This window comes from Sebastes umbrosus, chromosome 2 (assembly GCF_015220745.1).
Source record: "Sebastes umbrosus isolate fSebUmb1 chromosome 2, fSebUmb1.pri, whole genome shotgun sequence".
Taxonomy (NCBI): Eukaryota; Metazoa; Chordata; class Actinopteri; order Perciformes; family Sebastidae; genus Sebastes; species Sebastes umbrosus.
Window position 1 is genome coordinate 7,476,465 of NC_051270.1, and position 27,231 is coordinate 7,503,695.

Consider the following 27,231-nt stretch of genomic DNA (forward strand, 5'->3'; position numbering starts at 1 on the left):
CGTCCATCCATCACGTTTGTGTCCTTCCTTCGTTCTTAGTAACAGCGAACCGAGCTGGTTTCAAACTAGCCATTTGAGACGAGCTTTTGTACATTAAGTCATGACTTATTTTTAATTCTGTCTTCATTCATGGCAAAATATGCATATCAGAGTTTGTAGTATTCATTTAGTTTAGAATGAGGAAATATAAGATTTTGCTAACCTACTTGACGTAATTTGGTCATGGATTGTCAACGATTTGTAATTTCATGTGCATTATGTTTTTTTGGTTTACATTATCCAACGTATCCTCCTCATACAGCGGTTTGTATATCTCATGAAGTTATTCCTCATTTATCGAGCGTTTACCTATGAATGTCCAGCAAAACATGTCAAGTTCAGTCTTTTCAAAATGAACTTGAATGAACACAGGAAACAATGGGAGTATGTGACAAATAAATCAACATTGACTTCTGACGGCATTTGTCGCTCTTTATACTTCCTGGTTCACGATTACCTGGATGACATATGAATTGATTTTGTGGGATATATACAAAATACAGTGCGTTACTTTTCGTAGGTATAGCTAAGAACGGTGTATGACAACAACCTGTATTATCAAACAGCATTTTTATCAAGTGTTGGTCAGATATGTTGACCATCTCCCTTTCAACTTCAATTTAAACAGGTCATTAAACAGGCACTACCTGGGGTCTATCTGTGCACGTGCGCCTGACAAACAGTAAGATTATCTAGTGCAGAAACTCCCACATGATTCTCCACTGAATCCCCACTTACACACACTACCAGCTGAGTGCAGAGCCAGGTTAAGTCAGGACACCTTTATGTGGAATTAAATTCAGGTCAGTGCATGCTGGGTGAATGTTTTTTGCTTCCGTAACACCCGGGAACCCTCGTGCCGCTTTTATCTTGCAGGCCCGAGAACAATTTCTCTCTAAACAATACTGTATGTCTGCGAGATGTAATCACTAGACCCAAGGCTGCAGTGTGAGCGTATTGGCAATGAGAAAACAACCGCCGGCTTTACGGTCGCATACATTAACTCAACAGTGTGGCCTTGCTTTGTGTTGGCCTGGAGAGAGAAATGATCAGTTCCTAGAAGAAGGTATCAGATCACACATACTGCACTGAACGTAAAACTGTTCACAGCAGTGCTGTTTGTTTCAGACAGCTTTGCATTGTATAAATACAGCTCTAAATTTTAGGTGACCACCGCCTCCTGGTATTGATAGGTTGTGAATATGTGGACTTACCGGCGTTGTAGTAGCGGTCCAGCTTCTCCCACAAGGGCTCATCATCACGCTGGAGAATGGACAGCTTGAGAGGTTCATAGATGGAACCTGAGGAAGGATGCATGTGTTACACACAAACCTTCGCGTGTTACTGTTTCAAATATTGACCTACAACATCTTTTCTGATGAATGAATGCATAAGTTGTCTTATGAATCCTTAAAAAACATTAAAAATGTATCTCAATAATGTCTCTTCACCTTTACCATCACCTTTATCACCTTTACCTTCACCATCACCTTCATTCACAGACTAAACTGGACTGAGGTAACATGTTTTCATCTTAGCGTCACATGGTGACAATAGTCTTATTTCATATATTCCAATATGTAGATGAGAAAAGGTCCGCAGCTAGCAGTGGTTTGTGAATACCTATTTTTTCATATTATTCTCTTATTTTCTCAATTAAATTAAGAGAAAAATAAGAAGCAGAGAAAAAACAACAATAAACACATGCCATCAGTAAATTATTTTTTTCACTGCAACACACTGCATCACAAAGGGCTCAGCACAAAAGACAATATTGAGGCCCGGAGCTAAAAAAAATCAAATAGCAATGTGGCTCTCCACCAGATATTTCCTAACATTTCCCTCTGAGCTGAGAGAGAGACGGAGTTTGAGGGAAACCCCCATCTGTTAGACTCTCTCTATTTTCAGACACTTTTCCCTTTGCTGAGATTTGCATTTTAATAGGTTCGACCTTGGGTCAATACCACAGGTACGGAAAAATTCACATTCTGGATGAAATTAGCATAATTTCCATCAGCTTAAAAGTTGCAGGGGACAAAGCCAATCCATCTCTTTTTAAAGATAACACTTTAAAAGAGCATAGTGGGAGTCCAATATTCCAATTTTAATTTCTAACATGACATCAGACAAATGTGGGTATGTAGTGTTTAAAACAATCCCATGACTAACTTCAGTGATGCAGACCTCTAACACCATAAGAGAGGGAGTATGCTGTATGACTTCATTAATACTGTACATTTATGTGGTGTCACTTCAGGCTCTGTCATGTTTTCTGTGGAGGAACAAGAAGATGTATTCATGTAGATAAAACCAACATAAGACACAAAGTGTATTATGGGTAATATTGTACTATTTTGCACATCAGGTTTGCCAACAGCCCGAGAAAACTAGAGCGTGTATCTGTCACATGTTTTCTTATGATTACAAAATAATTATGTTGATCTAAACATAACTGGTTGCCTCATAATCAGGAAATAATGTAACCAATATGAAATATATCAAAATACATATCAACTTAAAAAAATAATAATTTCAAGACGAAATAATAAGCTTATTTGTGATTTTGCACCCGATTTGACTGTTATCTGGCCATTCATTTTGCATTACCGCTCGCTATAAGCACCATAGATGTGGGTCAGTAGGGGCCTACTACGCCTACTACGTTGTAAAAGTGAAAGAAAAACATAAAAGCAACACGTTCTAACATGTAAAACTGCATGAAACATTATGTTTTGAACACAAACAAAACATCTTCTTCGGGTTTAGGCAACAACCATTTAGTTAAAACTGCAGTGGGTAGAAATGGAGCAAATATGATTTTAAAAAGTTATTTTTATAAAACAGTCACTATATCCTGACAGTAGTGCATGAGACATGTAATCTCAAAAAAATCATGTGCCTCCGTGTCCTCCGGTGCTCCTAATGGCATCTGCAAGATTTCACAGACCGGAGGAAAACAACCAATCAGAGCTGAGCTGGAGCCTTGCTGTCTCTGAGCAGCTGTCAATCACTCACGAACTCCAATCAAATTGTCTCTGTTGAATGAACAGCCAATAGGAACGCTCTCTTTCTCTTTCTGAAATGACCTGTGATTGGCCAAAGTCTTCCATCATGGGCTAGAATTTAAAGCCTGAAAACAGAGCCATGAGGAGGTGCAGAAGTCTGATTTTCTCTCAGAACACTTGAATTACAAAATGCTTAGAGGTTATTATGGACTTTTTGCCCAATGATGACAAAAACATTCTTCCTACTGCTGCTTTAAGTTTAGGGAAAAAGATCAAATCAATCGCCCCCATATGGAATTTCCCCCTGTCTATTCTACAGCGCCTGACTTCCGCTTTTGCTCCGGTCATAATCACTACGGTCGCTAGAGGTTGCTGCCGTCTTCATTTATTCCTTCTTTCTGTGATCGACCATGTGAATAGATGACAAAACCTACTAGTGGGTGTGGCAGGGCCCTACTGACCCACATCTATGAGGCTGATAATGCACATTTAATGACCTGATAACAGTCTAATCAGCTGGATTTACAGTTCACAACATATGAAGGCAAACAGTTACGTTGTGACCTATAATAACCTTCTAATGTCCAGATGTTCTTGTGATGTTTACCCGTGTCCTCTCTGGCCTTCTGTGTGCGCCTGACTGCATTATTTTCCTGAGGTATACATTGCCGCCACTACTTACCAAGTCTTTGAATTTTCCGATGAGGCCGGGCTTTCGCAGCCACTGAAGCGGCCATTCTCAAAAGGTGTAATTAAGGCCGATCGTCTCTCTCAGCTAAATCACAAATCTACAGCAATTCACAGGAAGGAGTTAGTAGTACAGAGTTAGATTTTAGACATGCATGAATCAACAATGAATTATACACTCTTAGTAATGATGATCATGGACAACATGCAAGGAATTACAATGCATTATATTTGCTTAGGAATGCAAGTTATTTTAACCATTGAGAGATATAGAGTCATGATGAGTTTCTGTATGATGGTAATGTAATTATGAAAAGGACTTTGAAATCAGGACAGCACTTGACTGATTATTGATGTTTACGCTCCACTTCAAAATGCTATGAACTCAGAATGCTACACTGGTGTGTTAATACTATGAAAACTGGTGAGAATGGATGTACCTTATTACATGTTTTAATTAATAGAAAAGTCGTTAAAGTTGCACTAAGATCAGGATTTGTTTTCCTTTGCAATCTGCCTTTTAGCAGATACAAAAATTCCCAAAACAACAGCAGTTATTATAACACTACTAGATGATTTACGGAGGTACACTGTTATGAAATATTTATTTAGCACACCAAAAAAAAAAGTATTAACACCAAGAAAGTACAGGTAGAATAGCTGACTGTTTACAATCACTGTAGTCACTCTTACATGGATTTATAATGAGTGAGTTTGGAAAGACCTGATCAGAATTTATGGTGTTTTTCCTCAATTGTATCACTTAAAACAATGCTGTCCCTACAGAAAAACAGTTATTATGATGTTTTTTATAATCTTTGCATTATATAACAACCTTCAAAGTTTTATGATGGGATCACTTTTGCAGGGATAGCACAGTGTGCCAGCTTCCACAGGCCCTGGCTGCACTCACATCTCATGCATTGCACACACAGTATACATGTAACTATGGGTGAGATGTAACTGTGAAAGGAGACCTGCAGAGATGAGAGGCTCTTAAAATAGCCCCCCTGGTGCATGAACATTTACACCACCTCTGACCTTTCATGCTTGCACCGTCACTTCAGTGGACACATTATAAATGGTGCAGATCATGTCCATTTATACAGTGGATTTACAAACAGACAGTCTCACACAAACACTGGCACAATAACAAACAATGGCTGCACTGTGTCATGCGAAGTAATAAGTCTGACCTGATCTTTTTGATTTGGCTTTAAATTCCAGGAGTTTCCAGCCGACATCAGCCAGGCTCGCCATGTTGACACTATGTGTCAAAATTGTATCAAATTAGCAAAAGAGTTAAAACATTTCCTGTTTCGCCCTTCAAAATAAAAGAGAGGCAGTAGCTAAAACATTAACATGGTATATTAATAGACAATTAATTACAGTAAAAAGTGTTATGAAACATTAATAAGCACCAATATCTTTTGTTTGTCATAATATATTAGCTTTTCTTACGTTTCAGCTTGACAATGTATTTTATTCTGAAGGGACACGTCATTCACATCCGACTTAGCTCTACTGTAACTTTATACAACCGGATACAACTGTCAACTGTCAAACTCACCCGGAGCACGACACTGACGTAAACAAGGAAACTCTATTATCACATTGTTTACCTCTTATTTCAGTAAATTACTCCCACTTTTTCGTAGCACAATGAAAACAGGAGAGCAGATATCTAAATATAAAATGTAATATTTAATGTATTTCGTCATTTAATCAAGCAAACGCTGCTATTTCAGCCTGCTGTAAAGCTGTGTGCCGTATAGCAGTGTGGTGTTGTGATGAGCTGCACCAGTGCTAGAAGGAGGATGTGGATGTTAAAAGACCATTTTTGGGCGTTTTTGTTACTTTTTGTGGCACATTATAACGTTTATGCTCTTCAGGATGTAACGGTGGACCTTTTCGGTGCTGAAAATTACGGGACTATTGCAGCTTTTGGTGATTTTTACGCGGATAAGCAGACAGACATCTTCATCATCAGAGAGCGTATGTTGATGTTACTCTGCTTCCTGTCGCGTTAGTCAGCGAATTATACACTTTAACAATGTTTAGTGCTTTAAAGATATGTACTGCAGGTTGTAATTAAGGGTGGTCGTGATACAAATTTATAAAACTGTAAAAAATAACCAGAAATAGTTACATATCCAGTGTGTCCTTCGCTTCATCTCTTTGTGGTGGATTGTTAATTAACTTTAATTAGAATACATAATGTGTCTGTGTTGACTTCTTACTGTTTCAGGGTCTGAACTGGTGATCTTCTTGGCTGACTCGAAAGCACCTTACTTCAAGCCCAAAGTCAACATCACAAAGGACATTTTACCAAGGTATATATATGTCACTTTCAGTGCTATTTCTGTTTCTATACATTACATTTACACATAATCTGTAACATGTCATGTCCTAATTTCCTTTTGTTCTTCTTCTTCTTCATGGTTTATTTAATAGGGACCAATACAATGTACACAGACAACTTAAAAATCTGATGCCAGTATCATAGTGCTTATAGCGGATGCTAGTTTGCAACACCTGTCCCTAGAATAATAGTATAAATAAACTTTATTTGTATAGCACCTTTCCAAACATAGTTACAAAGTGCTTTACATAAGTTAAAATAGTGCAAACATCAAGATAAAAACAATACAGAATAAAAACATAGGCCAAAATAAAATGTTGAACATAAGACTTTTGTACAAAAAGTCAACAATAATGACATTTAAAACAAGGGATTGCTATAAAAAGGCCTTCCTGTAAAGGTAGGGTTTGAGGCATGATTTAAAAGAAGAAACAGAGTTTACTAGCCTCAGTTCCTCCGGAAGGGAGTTCGGCTAGAAGGGCTTTTTGTGAAAATAAGAGATTAAAACAGGAATGGGTACAGGAAAAATAAATAAATACAATAAAGCACACATTTAAAACATTACATTTAGAAACTAGGCACGAGTACAGATTTGTCGCTGAATCAAACAGGATTTGGTTTCTCTCTTAAAGGTGGTAAAATGTGCAGCAGATTTCAAGTGATCAGATAGCGAGTTCCAAGACTTTCGCTCCTTTCACAGAAAAAGCTGTCTGAGCAAAAGATGTTCTGCAGAATTGAACTTAACAATTGCCACTTGAAGCAGCTCTGGTGGATCTGCTACAGCTCTGTAGTCTCATGATGTCTTTGCAGAAAGGCAGAGGAGCAAGACCGTTCAAACATTTAAACATGTTCGTCAATATTGAAGAGGTGACTCACGTTTCAGGGTGGTTATGTTTACGCTGATTTAGAGGGAATAGATTTACAAGAGCAGCGTGTCATTGTCTCTCATATTAATGGACTATCTTTCTGTTCAGGGACACCGTCATCACCAGTGTGGTTCCTGGGGACTATGATGGAGACTCTCAGATGGATGTCCTTCTTACAACTCAGATCCAGAGCTCCAAGTTGACGACTGTTTTCATCTTCTGGGGGAACAACCAGACATTAGGTACAGCTCTAACAGTGCATGGGGTGCTGAGGGTGGGTGGAGGCCAGAGAAAGGAATTTAGCTCACTCTTCTTGTCTCATATGATTTGATTGGCCCCAACATCATATTAATATGCATACCTTTACTATGTTTTCAATTGTAATATCCAGTCCTACATTGTGATACGCATTTTTGACTCTCCTGGTGGGTGCAAATGATCAGTGAGAAAAAGTACAGTAAAACTAAAGTTGAGTAGACCTTTTCACGTGTAGTAGTATTGTAAAATTGTATTGTAAATTGTATAGTATTGTAAATTTAAAAGTTTATTTGGCACTTAAAGGCAGGGTGGACAATCTTTAGAAACTAGCAAGAGTACACTAGATTTTAAAAAAATTATCCAACTAAAAAACCCAGTCCAGTGTTGTCAACTCTTTTCCCAACACTGACAGTACGTCGCTTCAGGCCTCCCTCCAAAGCCACTCCCCCAAAATGATGACAATGAACATAAACATATCATAATGAATGTGAACGGCGAACATGGCTATTGTTAGTACTCACAGCTGTTAAGCTAGCAGCTTGTGGAATACTCCGATGACATTTGGGCCGGATGCAATGATTGGACGAGTTTATTACAATCCTGCGACAGCCACAGATACCAGATCTTTTTCCTCTTTTTGTCAGAGCATTTGATTTATTGATTGCTGTCAGGATGTAATGAAAATTTCAACTGATGTAACAAAAATGTTTCTAATATCTTTACCAACCCTGCCTTTTAAAGGTGCTATTGATAACATTGATCACATTCAGGCACTAGATGTCGCACTCTCCCTCCCCCGTTCCATTGCATTCACTTCACAACACGTGGTTGCCAGTTCGTTGCACAACCTGCATATGTTATGGTCGAGTGGAATGACTCCGATAGACAGTCATGTCAAGTTATGAATCTTAAATAGTAGAGCAATGAACTAATTTTTCAACATGTAGCTTTAGGTCTACATTAGGTGTGTGTGTGCTTAAATATGCAAGTTGTAATTTTATGGGTTATTATTTTTCGGACAATTAAGCTAAGACAGCTAATATGTGTGAACGCCAGTTATCACTTGTTGCTACGGTAAATATTTGCGTATTCTGCAGCATGATGGACAAAACAATAATTTTGGACCTGTCAAAATTTTTATGATCAATTCACAATCATAATGTTCTTTTGAGGAAAAGCCATACTTTTATTCGGCACTTTTTTAAAAGCTCTGTGAATATTCGTCCACATAAAAATATTATCAATAAGACCTTTTAATTACAGTAACAACCTCAAATAAAAACATATTTTTTCTGTTAACAAACAAAATGCTGGGCGGCACGGTGGTGCAGTGGTTAGCACTGTCGCCTCACAGCAAGAGGGTCGCAGGTTCGAAGGTAGGTGTGAATGTGAGCGTGAATGGTTGTCTGTCTCTATGTGTCAGCCCTATGGTAGTCTGGCAACCTGTCCAGGGTGTACCCCGCCTTGGCCCAATGTCAGCTGGGATCGGCTCCAGCCCCCCTGCGACCCTGAATAGGATAAGCGGTTACAGATAATGAATGAATGAATGAATGAATGCTATTAAGAGATATACTAAGACAAAACAAAACAATAAATACCTGAGTAAAAACTTACCAGCCAGGGTTTTATGTGAAATCTGTTATCAAATGTGTACCCTTTTTTGCTGCAAGACAGGCTGTAAAAAAAGAAAGAAAAGAAAACCCAAATCAATATCTAATTCAACTTTGTTCATAGCTGTTGACATTAGGACCACGTAAGATCAGTTTAGCCTGATCTGACCAGCCCACTGATTTTCTGTGCAGTGTTTTTGTCAGACCAAACATTACTCAGAGCCTGTTGAAACTGTTAATTTCCTGCAGATATGAGTGGGTGGATCAGGCTGAACAAGACCTTTACAGATCAACCTCTTGTCATGGAGTAAGTATCAGTCTGAATGGTGTTTACATAAATTCTGCTTTGGATATTTTGCTCATAATGCTGGTCATGGAAAAAAACAAATGTGCCTTCTGTTTAGTTTAGCTAGATTTGCATGTTCAAACATGTTTTTGAAATATTGTTCCATATCAAAACACACATTTGATTTATTTTTTATTATTATATATCCTGTTTTAGATGAGATTCAAGATGCCAGCATACTGTACTGTAACCCAAATTCTGCTGTCCTCATTTATGCAAATTGATGTGAACATATTTGAAAGATTTCAATATAATGCAGTCCAGTACAACACCACCACTTGACTATGGCCTCAAAACAGTACAGTATGTGCCTAATAAACCATTACCCCAATGTAAGTTTTAATAAAGTGAAACTCTTCCCACAGTTTCAATGGGGACATGATCCCAGACATTTTTGGAGTCACCAACCCTCCACTCACCGAAGTGTGCTATCTCACCAAGAGGTAATGTAATCATTCTCGTGCTTCTTTCTAATCCTCTCATACCTTGAATTATTTTATAAAATGAAGAGTTTTTAAATCCTGGTTTGAACTTCTGGGTTTTTCTCCCCTTCAGGAATCCAGTGTGGCGGAATGCACTGAGTTCACCTGTCATCATGCGCAACCCTCACTCTAACGCTTTCATCGACGTCAGCAAGGACTTCACCGCTGGTGAGTCAGTGATGTTAAAGCAATGTCTAAAAATGAGAAACAATTGCAAAATGCTTTGGCGGGGTTTTCCGAACACACAGCTTACTCTTCAGGGAAGATGTGCTCAACACCCGTCACACAGCAGTGTTATCAAATCTTTGCATTTTCAGCTATGAAAACTGTCACAAAGTTAAAATTGACACAACTTCATACTTTTTTAACAGCAGATTTAATAGGCTAACTGGGTGTGTAACCTGGTTGTCCTGTGAGTTTGTGTGGGGAGAGAATTAGTTAAAATTGGATGCAGGCGAACTGGAGGTTTAAACTGGAGGTCATGGGACACTAGAGGATCATGGTTTGATACTAGAGCGAGGTAGTTTATCTGTTCTGATTCTCACTGTTGGACTGAAATGGCAATGCTGCACAAGGATAGATGACATATTTCTCTCAACAACTCTAGGAAACAAACCTGAATTCCTTTCCTAATTCCTGTCTAAGTATTTGGCAGTGTTTCCTTTCATCGCCATAGGCAGACCATTCTCTGAACTCTGGACACAATTCCTAAATGAATCATTGCACATAGAGCTTTTTGTTTAACTGTACAGATTTCTCATATCACTGATGGGCCAAAACTCTTCTAGAATAAAGTGTTTTCTGTCTTAGTGTCGCAGGATGATGAAGTGAGTGTAAAAGGCCGTTCTATAATGGAAGAACAAGGTTTAAGAGTAAGCATCTTCCCTTCTAAAATGTGCTTATTCAAGACACTACAGGAGTGATTACAAAGCCCACTACTGATTATCATCTGGGATAATACATTTAGGACAACTGCATCTTTTCAATATATCTATCTGCTAACACTGAGCATGTAAGTGAACACCACTGACCCCATTGTGTGCCTTGTACCTTACATTCTTGACTGCACATTGTGCCGTGTGCCATTGATTCATTATAACTGAGACCTAAATCCCCACATCCTTCTTTTTTGTTCCTCCACTATGGGCTTTCAGTGTTTCCCTACATGGATCAATAAGTGTTATTAAAGTGTTAGGAGAAAGCTAGACAGAGTTGAGTTCTGGATTGAGACAAAAGAAACTAAAATGGAACAAAGAACCTCCAGTGCTGAAATGGCAAATCCTTCAGGGCGTATCAGCACCTTGAAAAAGGTGTGTAATTCAGCACATTTCTGCCTTTGGCACATTTGGTATTGGTCGTTAAGTTCCTGTAGTGGACAGTGGTGGAAAGTAATGAAGGAGGCTGTTCTCATACACCGTTCATAGCTATACCTACGAAAAGTAAATGCATTGTAATTTGCATGTATCCCACAAAATGAATTTGTATTTAATCCATGTAATTCTGAACCAGGAAGTGTAAAGAGCGACAAATGCCACGTAGGGAGGAGGTCGGGATGGATGGGTGGGTCAAAAAAGACGGAACTTTTGCATAGGAGACCTGTGTTCTTATCCCGTGTTAAATCTGAAGTCAATGTTGATTTATTTGTCAAGTAACTTACGTACTTAAATTACACTTACGTAATTATTTTAACCCTAACTAAATAATTTTGTTGCCTAAACCTAACTAAGTTGTGTATTGTGAAGACGGAAATTATTTTGAAAAGACTGTATGCATGTAAAGAGGGTTAGGCGGGGTTCAGGCTTAGGGCTCTTTTAAAACACAATTTTCAGTCCAAACACTGTAGTTTAATGATTTAAATTATCAGCTCATTTGCAATTTCTTTCCAGTTTCCTCTTCATTTTCTATTTGAGCTGTCAATAGCTGTGTTTCTATTCACATATTCTATTCACAATTTGAAGTATGGCATTGGAAAAGCTGTATGGAATCGACAAAATTCAATAAAACTCCCTCAGTTGTGAAAACAGTTTTTATGCTCGCTTGAGGTGGTTTTTTATTTTTTTTAAAAAGGGTTGATGCACTAACCTGATTATGGAAACGACTTTGCCGAATAAGTTCTGACTTAATGAACATTCAACTCACATGACTGATCAACTGTTTCCGCTGTCGCTGTCTTCTTGGATATTCCCATACTGGCAGATTACAGCCATTCGTAGCCTATAGCACCAACTTCTGACCAAACTACACTATAGCCGAGTTTATTCGCTTCAAACCAGTTGATGGAAACGCGCTTAGTTTGCATTTCTTTTTTTGCGCCATTTCCAAAGTTCACTTAAAATTTGCTTGACGTTTGAATGGAAGATTTGCAGTGATCAGTGACTTATTGCAGCTGAAAACATCTGGGTGAATGGAGAACTGCAATCCATGTGATCAGTTTATTTTTGAAAAATCTAATTATACTGTATGTAGAAGAGGATTAACACATTTTCAGATGCTTCCTGGTTTATGGATTCCTTCCAGATTAATGCTGGCCTCTGTTCTTGCTTGCAACATTTCTCAAATACTCCTAGGGTGTAGAGATTGTGCAGTTGTAAACTTGATACCCACAGGCGTTGCATTCCACAAAGTTTCCCCCGAGGAAACTCCAGGAACCAGACAAGAGACCAAAGCATCCATTTAATGCTACCAATTTTCAAGTTGACTAAGAGAGAATGGAATAGCCATTTTCTTCACCAGTGAATGGAGAAATCGCCTCGTTCTTGTTTTACAGCATCTCACTGCTGTCCTTCTGCCCACTAAGTGTAGCGCTGTCACTTAGACTTATGGGAGGATTTTTTTTTTTTCCCCTCTAGAAACTAATCCTCGTGTTTAAGGTAATCAGAGAGGATTTAGTCATGTCGTACTCACAGCAGGTATCTTTTTGTGCTGTGTGGTTTTATTCCCAGGGCTGTCACAGTTTAACCAGAGCAGATTTTAATTCATATTTAATCTGTTTAGGGATTAGGAGAAAGTCAATAAACTTCCACTTTTTATGGCAGACTTAAGAGAAATCCCAGTAGCAATATTTGATGTTTGTTTTAATACAGATTGGATTGTGTTGGGGCATCATTGGTTTTGACTGCTTCGTGAAGTACGCTGCAACTCATCAGTCCGCGGGACGGCCGGCACGTCAGACTGCCTTTCACTCTTTTCATAGGCTCTGCACAGTTTGCTTTATCTCTGCTGTAAGAAGTCACCTCTTACTTCCTTTCCTCCCCTCCACCCATGTACACCCACACAAACGCACAAGGACAGTGATCATGAAATCCTTGTGACTTCTTAAGTGTGTTCAGTTCGCTGTGGTTAATGTGCTGCAGGAACAACAGAGCATGAGGAGAAGAATCAGTGGGAAAAAAAACAACCCACTGTACATCTGGTGGATGTCAGACCCTTTGGCTGCCGCTGTCGGTGGTGGCATGCAGATGGAGGGAGACAGAGAAAGAAGAGCAAAGCAGGCAGGAAGGGATCGAGACTTAAAGCTGAGTCGGAGAGGATGCTGGTCGGATGAATGGTTCGAAAGAAAAGGATGGTAGGAAAGATAAAGGGCAGAGGAAGGGTGGGAGGAGGGTGAGCAAGGCGGTGGGTGAGGCTTCAGCATGGCTCTGCTCGCTGTCTGCTGTGACCACCTGCTCCTCTAAGCGGTACCGGCTGGAGCATCACTGTGTGGCTTAAGCAGGGAGAGAGCAAGTTTTAAGGACAATCTGGGTCTCACTAGTTGGCCAGTTTAAAATAGATTAGAGTTGAAAGCTTTTCAACTGCCATTGATGGTTTTTAAAGATTCATATTGTCTTCATGATATTAAAGGGATCGTTTTTTCGGATGTTTTGAAGTGGGATTGTATGTTATCTATGGTCAGTGTATTACCTACAGTAGATGACGGTTGGCAGGCCCCCAGTGTGGAGAAGAAGACGGGAGTTACTGCAAAGAAGCAAAGCAATGTACTGCTGTGGACGGGGGCAGCAATGAATCGTATTTTAGCTACCCAACAGAAAGGCTCACCTAAAAATATCAATATCAGTTTAAGTGACCGCTATATTTAGAATATTTTCTCCGGTTTACCTTGCCGTGAGACATTTATACAGTCTTTGTTTCCGACAGTGAACTGAAGCAGTTATCTATGCCATCGCCAAAGCAGCCAGACTGCATTGAGGAAAAAGTAATTTCAACTCCTTGCAGAGTTGCTGGTCTACCGCTGCCTCGATCGATTTGTTTGTGTTATTGTGTGACTTTGGTTAGTTGGGATTCACCAAAATCACATAATAGCACAAACTAACTAACCAATCGAGGCAGCAGTAGAACAGCAACCCCCGTGTTCTGTGAGGTAAAATTAAAGTTTTTTTTAATGGAGTCTTGTGGGTTTGGCGAGAGCATAGATGGATATAACGGCTTCAGTTCCCTGACGGAAAGGGCTGTCTGGCAGTGAAAATCGGGGAAAGTGGGCCTTTCTTTTTGTCTAAAATATGTTTTGCTGCTGGCACCGTCCACAGCATTACATTGTTTTCCCTCTGTGCGGTAACTCCTGTCTGCTTCTCCAAACTGGGGGCCTGCCAACCGTCATCCTCTGTAGGTAATACACTGACTATGGATAAGTACCTCAGACAACCCCACTTCAAATTACCCAAACTATCCCTTCAAGAAAGTGCTAGCCATTGTTAATAAGATTTCTCATGTTTTGACCACAGCCTTAATAAATATGGGTATAGTTATATTGGAAATGCCAATAAAATACTATACAACTCGACATTACTACGAACTAAAACTTCCAAATGACAATGTAGACTTCAGTCAACGCCTCAGTCTCAACTTAGACCAAACACGGTAAGCTCCATAAAGGATACACTCATTGCAAGGTTGTTGTATTATATTGCGTTGGATGTAGCTAGGGATGCTTGATAATTTAGCCACCCAGTATATTTTAATCAGGAAGAAAGCCCTGAATATCACTTTGTAACTGTTCACAAGCAACACCAGCAAAGCTGTTTCTAGCATACTTTCCTCATCATCTCTATTTGCATTTATCATTTACCCTCTGGGTATCTAGCCTTCCAGTGTTTGTTAATGTTGTGGCCGAAGTTTCCCAAACGTTACTTTAGGCACCCATAGCCACATAATTCTATAGCTCAGAGGGATAAAAGAAGTCTTAAAATACTCTAATATTAATGAGTATAAAATGAGGGTATGAATGCACATTAATCTTAATTCATCTTAATTGAGACAAGCAGAGTTGAGTTACTGTGGGCAATAAGTGTGAAATACTTGAAAATGCAAATTGCATAAACGGGGGAAAATGAAAAAATGTAGAAACGCCTCATGAACGATCTGGCAGATAGTGGTGGGGCACTTCATGAGTAGATCTAAAATTACACATGCACAGGGAAGGGATTAACTAGACCTACTAATCTACTAAACAGTCAATCACAGGACAAAGACTAGTAATAAATCTTTATAATGGAAGTGGAACGCCTTTCCTCTCATCATTTTGAGCAAGGTTTTCATGTTGGGAAGCGTCCCCTCTCTCACCTCCAAGTACAGTAATACAGTGAGGTATTTTGTTAGTGCGGTCCAAAGAGGATGAGGGTTGTTTCAGGGCCGTGTCATGACTCCAATCTCAGTCCAATGTCATAGCTGTAAACAGTCCTATAGTAGTGTATTGGGTGGCCTCACTACATCAGCACTGCCAGAGAGAAAAAAAAAGGCTGGAATTGTTTCCTGGCCGGTGTCAAGGCCTCATTTAGCCCGCTTATTGGACTCTCCAGCCAACCAACCTGGCGGCGACATACTGCATATGGCTCGTAATCTCTTTGGTTACTATCACACTTCTCCAGCCAGTGTCTCTAACAGCAACGCATTCATAACAGCTTTGTGTTCATGCTCTTTTGTTTCCAGTTATTTTGTCTCAGTCCTCACACATTGAGGGATTTCAGGTCTCTTTAAGGAAGTTGGATTTTTTCCAGCTCAGTGTACGACTGTTGTACTTCAGTCAAAAATATATACACAGTGTCTGGAGTTAATAGTAGGGATGCACCAATCCGACTTTTTCAGTCCCGATACCGATATGATACCTGGGCTTTGGGTGGCCGAAGCCGAGTACTGATCCAATGTCATTGTTTAATTAGTAAGCTGTATACCTCCCTGACTGCTTAAGCATTGCTTTCCTAATTTTGTAAAATAACATGTAACGAATAAATTCATGTGTAAATTTTCAAAATTGATAGGAATTTAATTCCAGTATATAATGTATATAAACAAAGAGTTGAATTGAATAGATCAGTCTCATTGTCACTAATACCCAATCCAGCTATTTGAGTCAGTATCGGCCTGATATCCAATAGGGATGTCACAATACCAGAAATTTTGCAGTCAATACCAATACCAGTGAAGCTCCATGATTCTCCATACCAATTGGTTACAGTAAAAAACAAAAGTGATACAATACATCCCATGCATATACTTCAACATCCCATCCTTTATTACCGTTTACATACTGTTTTTTGTTAGGAAGTCAAAACATCTCCTTCAAACAACTGGATTTATTCAAGTTTCTCACCAAAAACTGCATTTTACAAGATTACATTTGAAAACATCATAACATTAGAATTTAACTTCGCCCAATACCAATTTTTATTGAGTAGAGAACGCATCAGTGGCACCTCTCGTGTTGAAAACGGTAGGATGAGAGCTAGTTAACGTTAGCTGTTGTTAACGTAACCCTGCATGGAGCTAACAGTTAATGTTAACTAGCTCTCGTCCTGCCAATTTCAACACAGATTTGTTCTTCGCAATCTAGCATTATCAGGAAAAAAAATAGGGTGTGTCCCCTGGACGTGTCGATAGTGAGTTTACTGCATCCCAAACACTCTCGTCCCCGGGACAACGGGACACCGTTAATCTCAAGCCCTGACGGAACCTACAATATCTGCGATAGAAAAACAAGTACCATCACGTTTTCAGAATTTTGGCTTGGTACCAGAGTATCGGTTCTCGTGACATTCCTAAAATCTGATATTGGTATCAGTGCATCCTTAGTTAATAGTGTAGGTAAAGACAGGACAACGGAGTGGAGGAAATATCACATAAGAGAAGTTTACGTGGCCTGCAGCCCTTTGCACATATCCACTGGGAGAGTAAACCATGTCTTCAACATTCTGGCCTAGTTTTATCTACCTACTGTAAAAACAGTTTTGCCATGAAAAACATTGTCTGTAGAGTATAATGCTATCTTTTCTTTGCACCACAAAAGCAAAGATATCATTAAGCATTGAGCTGGCTTCGTAGACGTTAGTTGTTGTTCTGTTCTGGTTACTTCTCACCACAGTGACAACTAATTACTGTAGCAGGAAAGCGGCTTTTGCAGGACAGCCAGTAGGTTCCCATTTATACAATACACTGCTGATGTGAGCAGGTGCTTCAATAGCCCTCAAAGCTTTTGTAATCATCAGAGCCAAATGGCCACAGGAGATGTCCTTATCATTTGAATAGTACTGTATTCGCTCATATGAGATCTATCTCCAGTCCAGGATCACGGTAACCTGCAGAGGCCATATCGCATCATGAGAAATCAGAAAGAGCGCCCCTGGGCAGGAAGCTATCAAGAGCAAGATAGGAACTTGTTTGAGGGGAAAAAGGTAGTAATTGCAAAGTAATTATAGATGCCACAAAGAAAAACATGCACAAAGACAGCAATACTGGCATAAGGATCCATTGCTAGGCAACGGGCATGGTAATGCTCTGTGCAGCATCCAATTAAACTAGCTCTGTGTCGAAGTGGCTTGTTGATTGTCTGACTAATAATGTGGTGGTGGGGGGTGGGGGTGAGAGAACAGATTTGCCACCTAACAAGGGTGGCCAAGAAGAAGAATTGATTATACAGGGATTAAGTTTACATTTGGAAGGCAGAGTGAGGCACTTTTAATAGTCGTTTTGGTAATCAGGGTACTATCACAGAGAGAGATATTCACCCAGTGAGGAAGAATATCGCAAGCATTTTGGATAATAGTAATAGCATTCCTTCCTCTAATAATAAAAAATGTCTTAACGCTTCCCTACTATTTGTCTTCCTCTGTAGGTAAACTATGAGTTTACTGCATGTTTTTCCTGTTCCTTTTATCCAGTAATCCAAGGGGAGCTCTCATATATAAGCCTAGTTCGTAGTTAAATTTAATGATGTGCTACCATCAAAATGAGTACTACAGCAAACAGGCTCATAGCCCCAAAGCATTCATGGTCTGATGCACTGAGACTCTTGATCAAATAACTTTATTAGTTGCGCAGCTGTCTTACAAAAGAAACAAAGATATGTCAATGATAGCGTCCGTGTTGTCTGATTAACTATAAAGACCCAAAATAAAAGTCGGCAGAGACAATGTCAGGTGATTAACTGTTGGCCTGTCTGATTTGTGGAAGTACTTAGACAAATTGACAATAATGGGCAAATGTTTTTATGCCTCCGCGCCGGCGACTCCCAGACCGGACAACACCGTGGCAGCGAGCTGCCAATCACAAGGTTACCAATTCCTAAAGCATCCCCTGCTTTATGGTCTATTTGACTCTAAATGGGACCATAATTTACTAAATGAACATCATGCTGTATTGAAGAAGACTTGAAACAAGCGACTGTAAACTCATGTTTACAATATTTACTGAGGTAATAAATCAAGTGAGAAGTAGGATCATTTTCTCATAGACTTCTATACAATCAGACTTCTTTTTGCAACCAGAGGAGTCGCCCCCCTGCTGGCTATTAGAAAGAATGCAAGTTTAAGGCACTTCCACATTGGCTTAATTTTTCAGACCCGGAGTTGCCCACTGGTCAAGGATGAATTTATTAATTTTTTAGGTCAAAGGTCATGGTCACTATGACCTCACATCTGACCTATTATCATGAATGTGATATCTCAGAAACACCTGAAGGGACCTTAATCATATTCAAATTATGATAATTTCACACAAATGTCTAATAGGATAAAATGATGAAATCAGACTTTGCAGACTTTGATGTAAACTGCAATTTCACTGGTAGGAGAAGGCATACAACAAGGCGCTAATTGTAGTTTAAAAGTAGAGTTTTTCCATCCTCACAAATTAAGTCACTTGTTTAAGCATTTGAAAAGCTCCTTTTTTCAGTGGGGAAAAGCCTGGTGTAGTGTGGATAGAAAGCCAAAACAAAACATAATTGGGTTGGGCTTATTCAAATATCTAAACAAATGTCTTTTCAGTCTTACACATTCCTTCTGTATTAAAACAGAGAGGAACATATCCCAATGCTAAACCCTCGGCACCCACACGTAGTCTACATCTTCATTAACACATCAGTCGCAATCACTGCTGTTCCTCACATTGTAATTTTCCCCATTTTCTAGAGATTTGGAGTGAGCTCACAGGCATGTTCGGAGCGCCTGCCTGGTGCAATGCGCCAGTCCTTTGAGGTGTGTCGTTTGTAACATTTCCGCCTCCAGTAAAGCTGGCGCAGCGTCAAACGGGCAAAAGAGATGCTGTGTTTATTTTGGTGAGCATGGAGTTTTTTTTTGCAGATAAATGAATAGTAGGAATAAATGAGGCAGAACATTTCCTCTCTGATTCGCACAGCACTGTGACCGTGGCCTGAGGTTATACGGTCTACCCATGTTATGTCCCATAATAAATTCCCTTGTCAAGAAGAAAACTGTACATGGACATTTACAAAGGGCAGTTCTGAATATTGATGCAAGTCACTTCTGTTTAATTAACAACAACCTGCACTGAGGTATTTGTAAAAAGAAATTATCTCTGATTTTGTCAGAGTAAACCTGCCCTACCGATCACATACGTGTTCATATATAAAAATAAAAAAAGTCCCACTAGCGGACCTGCCATAGATGGCAATGTCAGCCTGTCTGTCGGTTGGTCCAACACTATTTGATGGATTGTCATGACATTTTGTACAGACATTCATGGTCCTTAAAAGATGAATCCTACTGACTTTGGTGATCCTCTGACATTTCCTCTAGCACCACCAGTAGGTTCCGTTTTTTACATATCCAGTAAAATATTGCAACGTCTACAAGATGGATTGGCTCAAATCTTGGTACTCCTCGGTATCCCTGCACTTCGGTTTATGACCAAATACCTGCAAAGTGATTGCCATTCCCATCAGCCTCAGCTGTACTTTTCATTTCGTTCTAGTTTAATATCTGTTCCATCTGCAGTTTCTAACTGGAGTGATGTTACTCACTGTCAAGACACAACTACGCATGGCAGATTCGCTGGTTAAATTTTGTGCAACAAGTAGCAGACTTTGGCTAGTAACCACAGAAACTTCTCATTCATTATTCTACAGTTTTTATGGTAAATCAGCAGGCATATTGGAGACAGACGCATTGACAACAGTTCACATGCAGTTCCATGAAAAATCATAGATAAATTAAAACTTCTCTCACCGCTAATAACTCCCTCCTGCCAATCCTCCCCAATGTCTCCATCCAAAACACCTGGTAACCAGGGGCAACAACTACGCGCATCACCTTCTTTTTAACAAGTCTGGCCAAAGTACCGCCTCGGGCTACACATTGGTAATTACAATACAGGTAGACGTGAGGCTGTGATGGGCAGCACCATGTGATAGAGACTGTCTGGATTAAATTTTATAGTGATGTTCCCAGAGACAAAAAAGAGTTATTTTTAAAAAAATCCTGATTTATTTGTGGATCATTCAGGAAGAGGCAACTATTTCTTTCCCAGATTTTCAGTAATTCTTTTTGCATGTAAAACTGTCAAAACTAGTTGAATTTTTATAGACATAAAAATCAGTGTAGATCTACAACTAAAACTATGTTATGGAAAGACAGAAATATGCATTACATTATGCATTGACATTTTACAGAACGCTGTAGACGACAAAAATAACACAGTCGGTGAAATTGGCAAACAACCCGTCAGGGGTTGAGGGGGGGAATCGATTCATGTAAGAATCAAGTTTCTTATCTTCTAATTCTAAATCAATATCTAATCGATTCACAACCTCCAAAAATGTATTTTTAAAAATGTAGATATTGCTACTGATGGGCAATATACTGTATATAATATACAATATATTTTTGAAATTGCAAAGTTTCAAGAGAAATAAAAAGGCAGCTCGCCTAAGCCTACCAATTTAATTTATATTACATATAAATAAAACGAAATCTCTCATCTTTATATTTCATGTCCACCTTATTATATCACCCACAGCTATGGTATCTCTTCATGGTTTGTGTGTACGCCTGGTCTGAAGTAAGTGTGAGATGTGCACATTCTCACTGCACATTCATCTTCTATATACCAGTTGATCTGGGAAATGGTGTATGCAGGGTTTTTGTGCGAATATATCGTTTAAACACCCTGGACGTGAAAATAAGTGTGTTTGGCACGCCCCTGATGCACTGGAAAGGGCACACCCGACTGCCATCTGCTCCGCTCCGCAGGGTTCAGGGAAATATAGCCCTTAGTTTTGTTACAGCATTTTTTGCCTTTACTAACTAAGAGCAACAGAATATATGATGAGTGAAACAGTGTTGGAAGGTCCCTGGTTGAGTTGAGGTCACATGGTGGCTTCTTGGTATGCACCTCAGACCTCCAGAACACCAGGACATGCCATTTTTTTATGTTTTTACTAAAAGCACTAACACAGTTGGTTTGACAAGCTCTGTCATCCCAGTCTACAGTATTTCAGGTTTCTATCTGTACATTCTTGTGCAAAGCCAACAATCTTAATATGTAATTTGCCCTCTGTAGATTTAATTAGTTAACTTTACACACATTGACTTATCAGTGTATTCAGTATACAATGCCCGTCACTCTTGATGTTGGCACGCTGCACTGATAACACGCCCTGTATACGCACTTTGTTCCAGTCCGTGGAATGAGCTTTGCTATGCTTGTTACAGTAGTTCCGAGAGCAGCTTCTATTTACACACACAAGCTCACGTGCAGCATAAAGAAAGTGAGCAAAATAGGATGGAAAGTGTGTGTATGAGAGGGTTTGGCCATAATCCTCCCCATAGCTACTGCACCTACGTTGTTCCCTGTAATGGTTTTAGGAGATTATTTCCTCCGGGAATAGCATTGCTCCATTCTACACCGCCGTGTTCTGCCATGTTTGTGAATGAGCCGTTTTGATAGATCGGGGTGGAAGTCACACAGTGTGGAGTTAGGGCTACATATTGGCTTAGAGACGGATTTATTTTGCCGAGCTTTTCACTTTGTTACTGGCCTGGATTCTGCATTTTATCCGTGTGTGTTTGTGTGTGCATGTGTGTGGGTGCTGTGTGTCTGGTGGTGATGTGAGGGAGGGTGGTGGGTGTGTTAATGTGACTGTGCGCTCATCAAAACTAACATCAGGGTGTGAGGTACAGTTTATTGATGTTGCTGTATGTGATTGTGTGAGTAGTCTACAGCAGTTTTCAATGGTGCACGTTTGTGTGTGTGTGTCGTTTTGGTATTGAGTGTGTATATCATAGACCGTATATAAGGACGGATCGACATGACAGCTCCCAAAAAGTGAAGCCGAAACATCTTGATATAGGTCATAAAGCCCGGCCCCTCCATGGTTTCTGACATTTTAGGTAGTTCTTATCAGGCTGATGAATGTTCAAGGGTTCATTTCTCTGATAAGTTTTGTTTTAATTACTTATTTGATGCTATAAATAGAGGCTGAGATGTCATGATTGACGGCTGTGATTGACAGCTGCTCTGAGTGAAGCAGTCGCGTAGCCGGAGGCTCTGGAGTTTTACGAGAGAGGAGATGTAACTTTAACTTTCCACAACCGTCACAAGTCTGTGTAATAGAACATCTCTCGTATCCCAGATACGGAAGCTGGCATCTTGAGATTTTGACGTTATTTGGCACCAGAATCTGCGCAGTAGTGATCGGGGGGCTGCAGCCGTGGTATCAAGGTCCCGCCCACATACCCGCCCGAGCCAATCAAGAGCCGTGCACGGCTGCAGGCTGCTTGTGTGAGCCACCGAGCTGCTACGTTAGCACCACGGTAGCTGTTTGGCTAGAAAGACACAACAACTAACCTTAATATCTCTATTAATACATTTATGATCAGATTTACATATGTTCTATTACACAGACTGGTGTCGGTTATGGAAAGTTATAGTTAAATCTCTTCTCTCGTACAATTCCCGAGCCTCCGGCTGCGACTACTTCCCTCCGAGCAGCTGTCAATCATGACGTCTCACCCGATTGAACATACATCAGCGTGATAAGAACTACCTAAAATGACAGAAACCGTGTGTTGATTTGATCATAAATGTATTTATAGAGATATTATGGTTAGTTGTTGTGTCTTTCTAGCCATACAGTTACCGTGGTGCTAACGTAGCAGCTAGGTGGCTCACCCTAGCAAGCTGTGGCCGTGATCAACTCGTGATTAATTCGGGCAGGTGTGTGGGCGGGACCTCGATACTGTGACTCCAGCTCCCCCGATCACTACTGCGCAGACTCTGGCTCCAAATGACCTCAAAATCTCAAGAAGGCAGCTCCTATATCCGGGATATTTTGGCTTCACTTTTGTACATTGGGAGGAAGTGGTGATGTGTCATCCATCTATATATACAGTCTATGGTTTATATTGTTGCCACGACACTGATAGATATCATTCATTCATTATTTAAATGTTGTGACAAAGTTACCAAGCCAGCAATGTTGTAGCCTCGGGGGGGAAAAAAGTTTCTGAAACAGAAAAGCATCTTTGAAGAGAATCTTTCAACCCTCTCAGCCTCTGTGAGACATTTTAAAAATGACATAAAACAAATTGTCATATTTCAGTGCATTAAGCAGTGAAGTGTGTGTGTGATGGCACAGCTTACCCTGACTGTTCTCTCTCAGAGGACAAAGTAACAGTACAAATGTATTTTTTTTAAGGTTTTCTTCTGCTCCTTCTTTCGACACTATAGTAAATCGTCTTTGTGGGCTTTGGGCAAGTTTGGAAAAGCTCGTTTCACAGTCCGATGGTTCCTTGCTAGCAGAGGGACAGGGCCACATATCAATGGAGGTGGCCAGTGAAGATTTAGCTCCAGCCCCACACAGTTCTCTTCTCGCACCTCGAAAAGAGTCACTCTGACATTGTGCATTTCACTGAGAAACATACTGAAAAGCTTTTAAAAAGCAACAAAACAACATGAAATCAATACAATAATTTCAGTGATTCAGAGAAGATTGTAAATGCATTCATTTAATGTTGCCATCACTGCTGTTATGGCCTTTTTACCTGTCTCAGGGGAAAAGTGTAATTCTTACAGAATGATACGATAACCAAGATCATATTAGATTGGAACTATATACCCATTTAAGTATCTTGTCATTAGTTTGCTTTGTTTTAGAACTGTAATGGTTTCACTGATTGCTTTTAGACTTGGACTGGTGTCCAGTTATTTATTATCACCTTTATTCTTTGTGGGATCGTCCGGCAGACACCTCCAAGCTATTGCTGAATCATTGTGAAAGGTTAAAGGTGAGCAGGCTTCTGCTGTCAGGGCTCCACAGCTTTGGGTTGACCTTCTTGACGATCTCAGCTTCACAGAATCATATTTTGAGTCTCTTCTTGAAACATTGTTTTTTATAGAGTAGAGGTTCGACACAGGGTGATCTAGCCTGCAGGTACACGCAGCAGATGTTGGCTGGTGTTATGACTTATAATGTTGAATCTTTTATTTTTCGTCTGAAGTGCTTTGAAACAGTTTTGAAAAGTGATGTAGAAATAATGTTTATTTTCCTTTATACAACATTGCACTCTATCACCAGGTACATTCTCACTTGTAAGTAAAGGTCGTTCTGAAGTGTCCCTTAAACCAGTGATTCTCAAAGTGGGGTCCGGGGACCCCCAGGGCGCCGTGGCACTCTGTCAGGGGGTCCACGAAATAATTTGCTATAGATTATAAAATTGTGCTGTATCATTTAAAAAGTGCATATCTATAGATGGGTACCATTTTCGCCAATAAAACAAGCATATTGTGTCCATTACTACCACCCACGTTAGCTTTGGGCCAATAGAAAATCTGATATGATTGTGACACATCACGTCAATGTGTCATGAATCAGTCTCTTCGCTCAGGGCGCAACAAACCGTTCCTGCTGCTGCTTATTAGCCAGCTGGCTAGCTGGCGAGCATGGAGAAATATTTGAGTCAGTCCACAGCGTCAAGCCCAGACTAGCTAAATTTAGAAAATATGACAACAGTCATATCGAGACCAAAATGCGTCATGTGTCTTCAGGTGCTGGCGAACAAAGCCATGAAGCCGGCCAAGCTAAAGCGACAACTGATTACAAATCACCCGGAATATCAGGGCAATGCAAAGTGGTGTTAACATGATTTCAATTAAAATGTGTTTCTGTTTATCTCTATCGAACTGATCTGAAGTATTTATGGTTGAAAAGTTTTAGAATACAAATAGTTCCAACGGCATCTAAGAGTACAAACGGTAGTAAACATTATGCTTAATTGGTGTTACGATTATGAGGGGATCCTTGGAAGACTTTCTCCCTTTTAAGGGGTCCCTGGTCCCAAAAAGTTTTGAGAACTCACACAAGTTGCATGTTTGTGTATGAGCTGTTGTGATCACTGGAAGTAACTTAAAGTATTTGGCTTTGCTTGTTTGGGTGAGCAGAAAATGTTGGGCTAATTATGTGACTGTGTGTCCAGCCTCTATCGGTTTGTACACACTGTATATAATTTAGCTTTTTCCAGCATTGCAACAGGCATCAGATATCAATAGATCGGACTTGAATGTCTACATATTTTCCGACTAACCTTATCGCCTTGCGTCTCGCTCTCAGCGCGGATGAGGGCATTGCCTCCCTATGTCTGCTGGAGGCAAAGTATGTGTTTCACTGGTGGCGTCTGTGACATTTCCTTCAGAATACCAAAGGCCCCCCTCTCTGTCCAGCTGAGGCATGGATCAGTCCGAGGGTTAAAGACCGAGGGAACAAAACAACAAATCGATGCAAACAGACGAACACAGAGGGCATGACTTGGCTGCAGGACGGCTTTATAGCGGGACTATGGACAAATATACACAAGACACACAAACACAAAAACAAGCAGGCGTACACACTTTGTGCTTTCTTCCTTCTCATTTTGCCTCATTACTGGCCGCCTCATTCAAACTGCACCACACACACAACAACAACTCAAACACACACAAAGTGGACATTTGTCCCCCCCCTCCCTTCCCAACCTCCGTAAACAGAGCAATGAGATCAGTCGGCGAGGCGGCCGGCGGTTCCTTGAGCCCATCTCCCAGCTACCCCGGGGGAATATAGCGCACAACTGTGTGTCTGCACGTGTGTTTGTGTGTGTTTGTGTGTATTTGTGTGTGTCCCTTTGACAGCCAGCGGGGGATAGGAGTCACAGCTTGTTTACTGAGTAACAGGCTAACAAATAACCTGCTCAGGGGCATTAGAGACATGACAAAAAGGGAGGATCAGCTCTGTCTGTCTGTCTCTCTTTCTTTCTATCACTTTATTGCACCGTCTCTAACTCTCGCTCTCTTTTTCCTCTTCTCTTTCGGTTCCTCCGTCCCTCTTTCCCGCTCTGCCCTCATTCTCTTGTGTTGCACTCGTACATTTTCTCCTACGAATTTCACTTTCTGTTGCCCCGCCAACAGACGCGCATAGCCCTAATGGCTCGGAGCGTGGTGATGAGCGAGGAGACAGTACACATGCACAAACACACACAGCATATCAGACACTAATGCAGCATCCGCGGCGCTGGCTGTCACATCCACTCTGCACTGCAGCCTGGATGAACCGCCGCCGCTACTGCTGCTGCAAGGCCTTTTACAGGTACAAGGAGGGGCATGTAGCGCTGCTGTTGCTGTTGTTGTTGTTGACCTCACATTACCTCTGTATAAAGAGAGCATGGACAGGGACTGGATGTTGGAATGTGGAGGAGGATTAGGAGGAAATAGTTTCAGGGAAGAGAAGGAAAGAGAGGAAGTTTAAAAGAAAAATTGTTTTCTGATATTGTAATGCATCACTGAGTTTCCCCTCATCAGTTTTTCCATCCTCAATTGAAGTAATGAATGTCATCATCCTCTGCATTTTAAAAATTAATAAACAGTGGGGGGGTGCCTTGTTAGTTCGTTCACCTATATATTAGGGCAGGGACGATACACCTATCTCCCGATTCAATATTATCATGATACTTGGGTGCCAATTCGATATGTATTGTGTTTCTACAAGTATTGCAATTTGAGATTACGATTTATTGTTATTTTTATTAACTTTTTTAACACTAGACCATGTGAAAAAGTTGAATCATACACTTCTAGGGACTTTTACTTTGTAAAATATCTAAATTGATACAGTAAAAGTGTTTGATTTTCAGAATGTATGTAGTCTGAGATGTCCTGAAGTCAAATATATCAGGATCATTGTCAGGAATTATTTATTAGATTTTTTTTCCAGCAACCCAAAAATCAAGGGTAAAGCCATTTTCCTCACAAATAAGTGTTTTTTTCTTTTAAATTTATAAGGTACATGTAACATGTTTTATACTTCTGGTGAATATTATCCAATC

The 27,231-nt window shown here is 40.2% G+C and overlaps 2 protein-coding genes across 6 annotated transcripts in view; one reads left to right on the forward strand and one right to left on the reverse strand.

The window, feature by feature from the left end:
- phkb (phosphorylase kinase, beta) overlaps nt 1–5,005 on the reverse strand; it is a 116,472-nt gene extending 111,467 nt beyond the window's left edge. For 2 of the 5 annotated variants that reach the window (XM_037748942.1, XM_037748934.1), the window contains exons 1-4: nt 4,928–5,005; nt 3,727–3,832; nt 2,276–2,311; nt 1,254–1,340 (exon numbers count right to left, since the gene is read on the reverse strand). In XM_037748942.1, the coding sequence (XP_037604870.1) occupies nt 1,254–1,340; nt 2,276–2,311; nt 3,727–3,781 (178 nt within the window). In that variant the 5' untranslated portion in view covers nt 3,782–3,832; nt 4,928–5,005. The remainder of the gene's footprint in view (nt 1–1,253; nt 1,341–2,275; nt 2,312–3,726; nt 3,833–4,927) is intronic. The other 3 variants (XM_037748957.1, XM_037748949.1, XM_037748966.1) reach the window with 2 other exon arrangements.
- A 325-nt stretch (nt 5,006–5,330) lies between these two features.
- The window catches only part of itfg1 (integrin alpha FG-GAP repeat containing 1), a 167,574-nt gene continuing 145,673 nt past the window's right edge, over nt 5,331–27,231 (forward strand). Inside the window, exons 1-6 of the mRNA XM_037748976.1 lie at nt 5,331–5,726; nt 5,980–6,064; nt 7,068–7,201; nt 9,077–9,134; nt 9,539–9,616; nt 9,729–9,823. Of these exons, the coding sequence (XP_037604904.1) occupies nt 5,522–5,726; nt 5,980–6,064; nt 7,068–7,201; nt 9,077–9,134; nt 9,539–9,616; nt 9,729–9,823 (655 nt within the window). The 5' untranslated portion in view covers nt 5,331–5,521. The remainder of the gene's footprint in view (nt 5,727–5,979; nt 6,065–7,067; nt 7,202–9,076; nt 9,135–9,538; nt 9,617–9,728; nt 9,824–27,231) is intronic.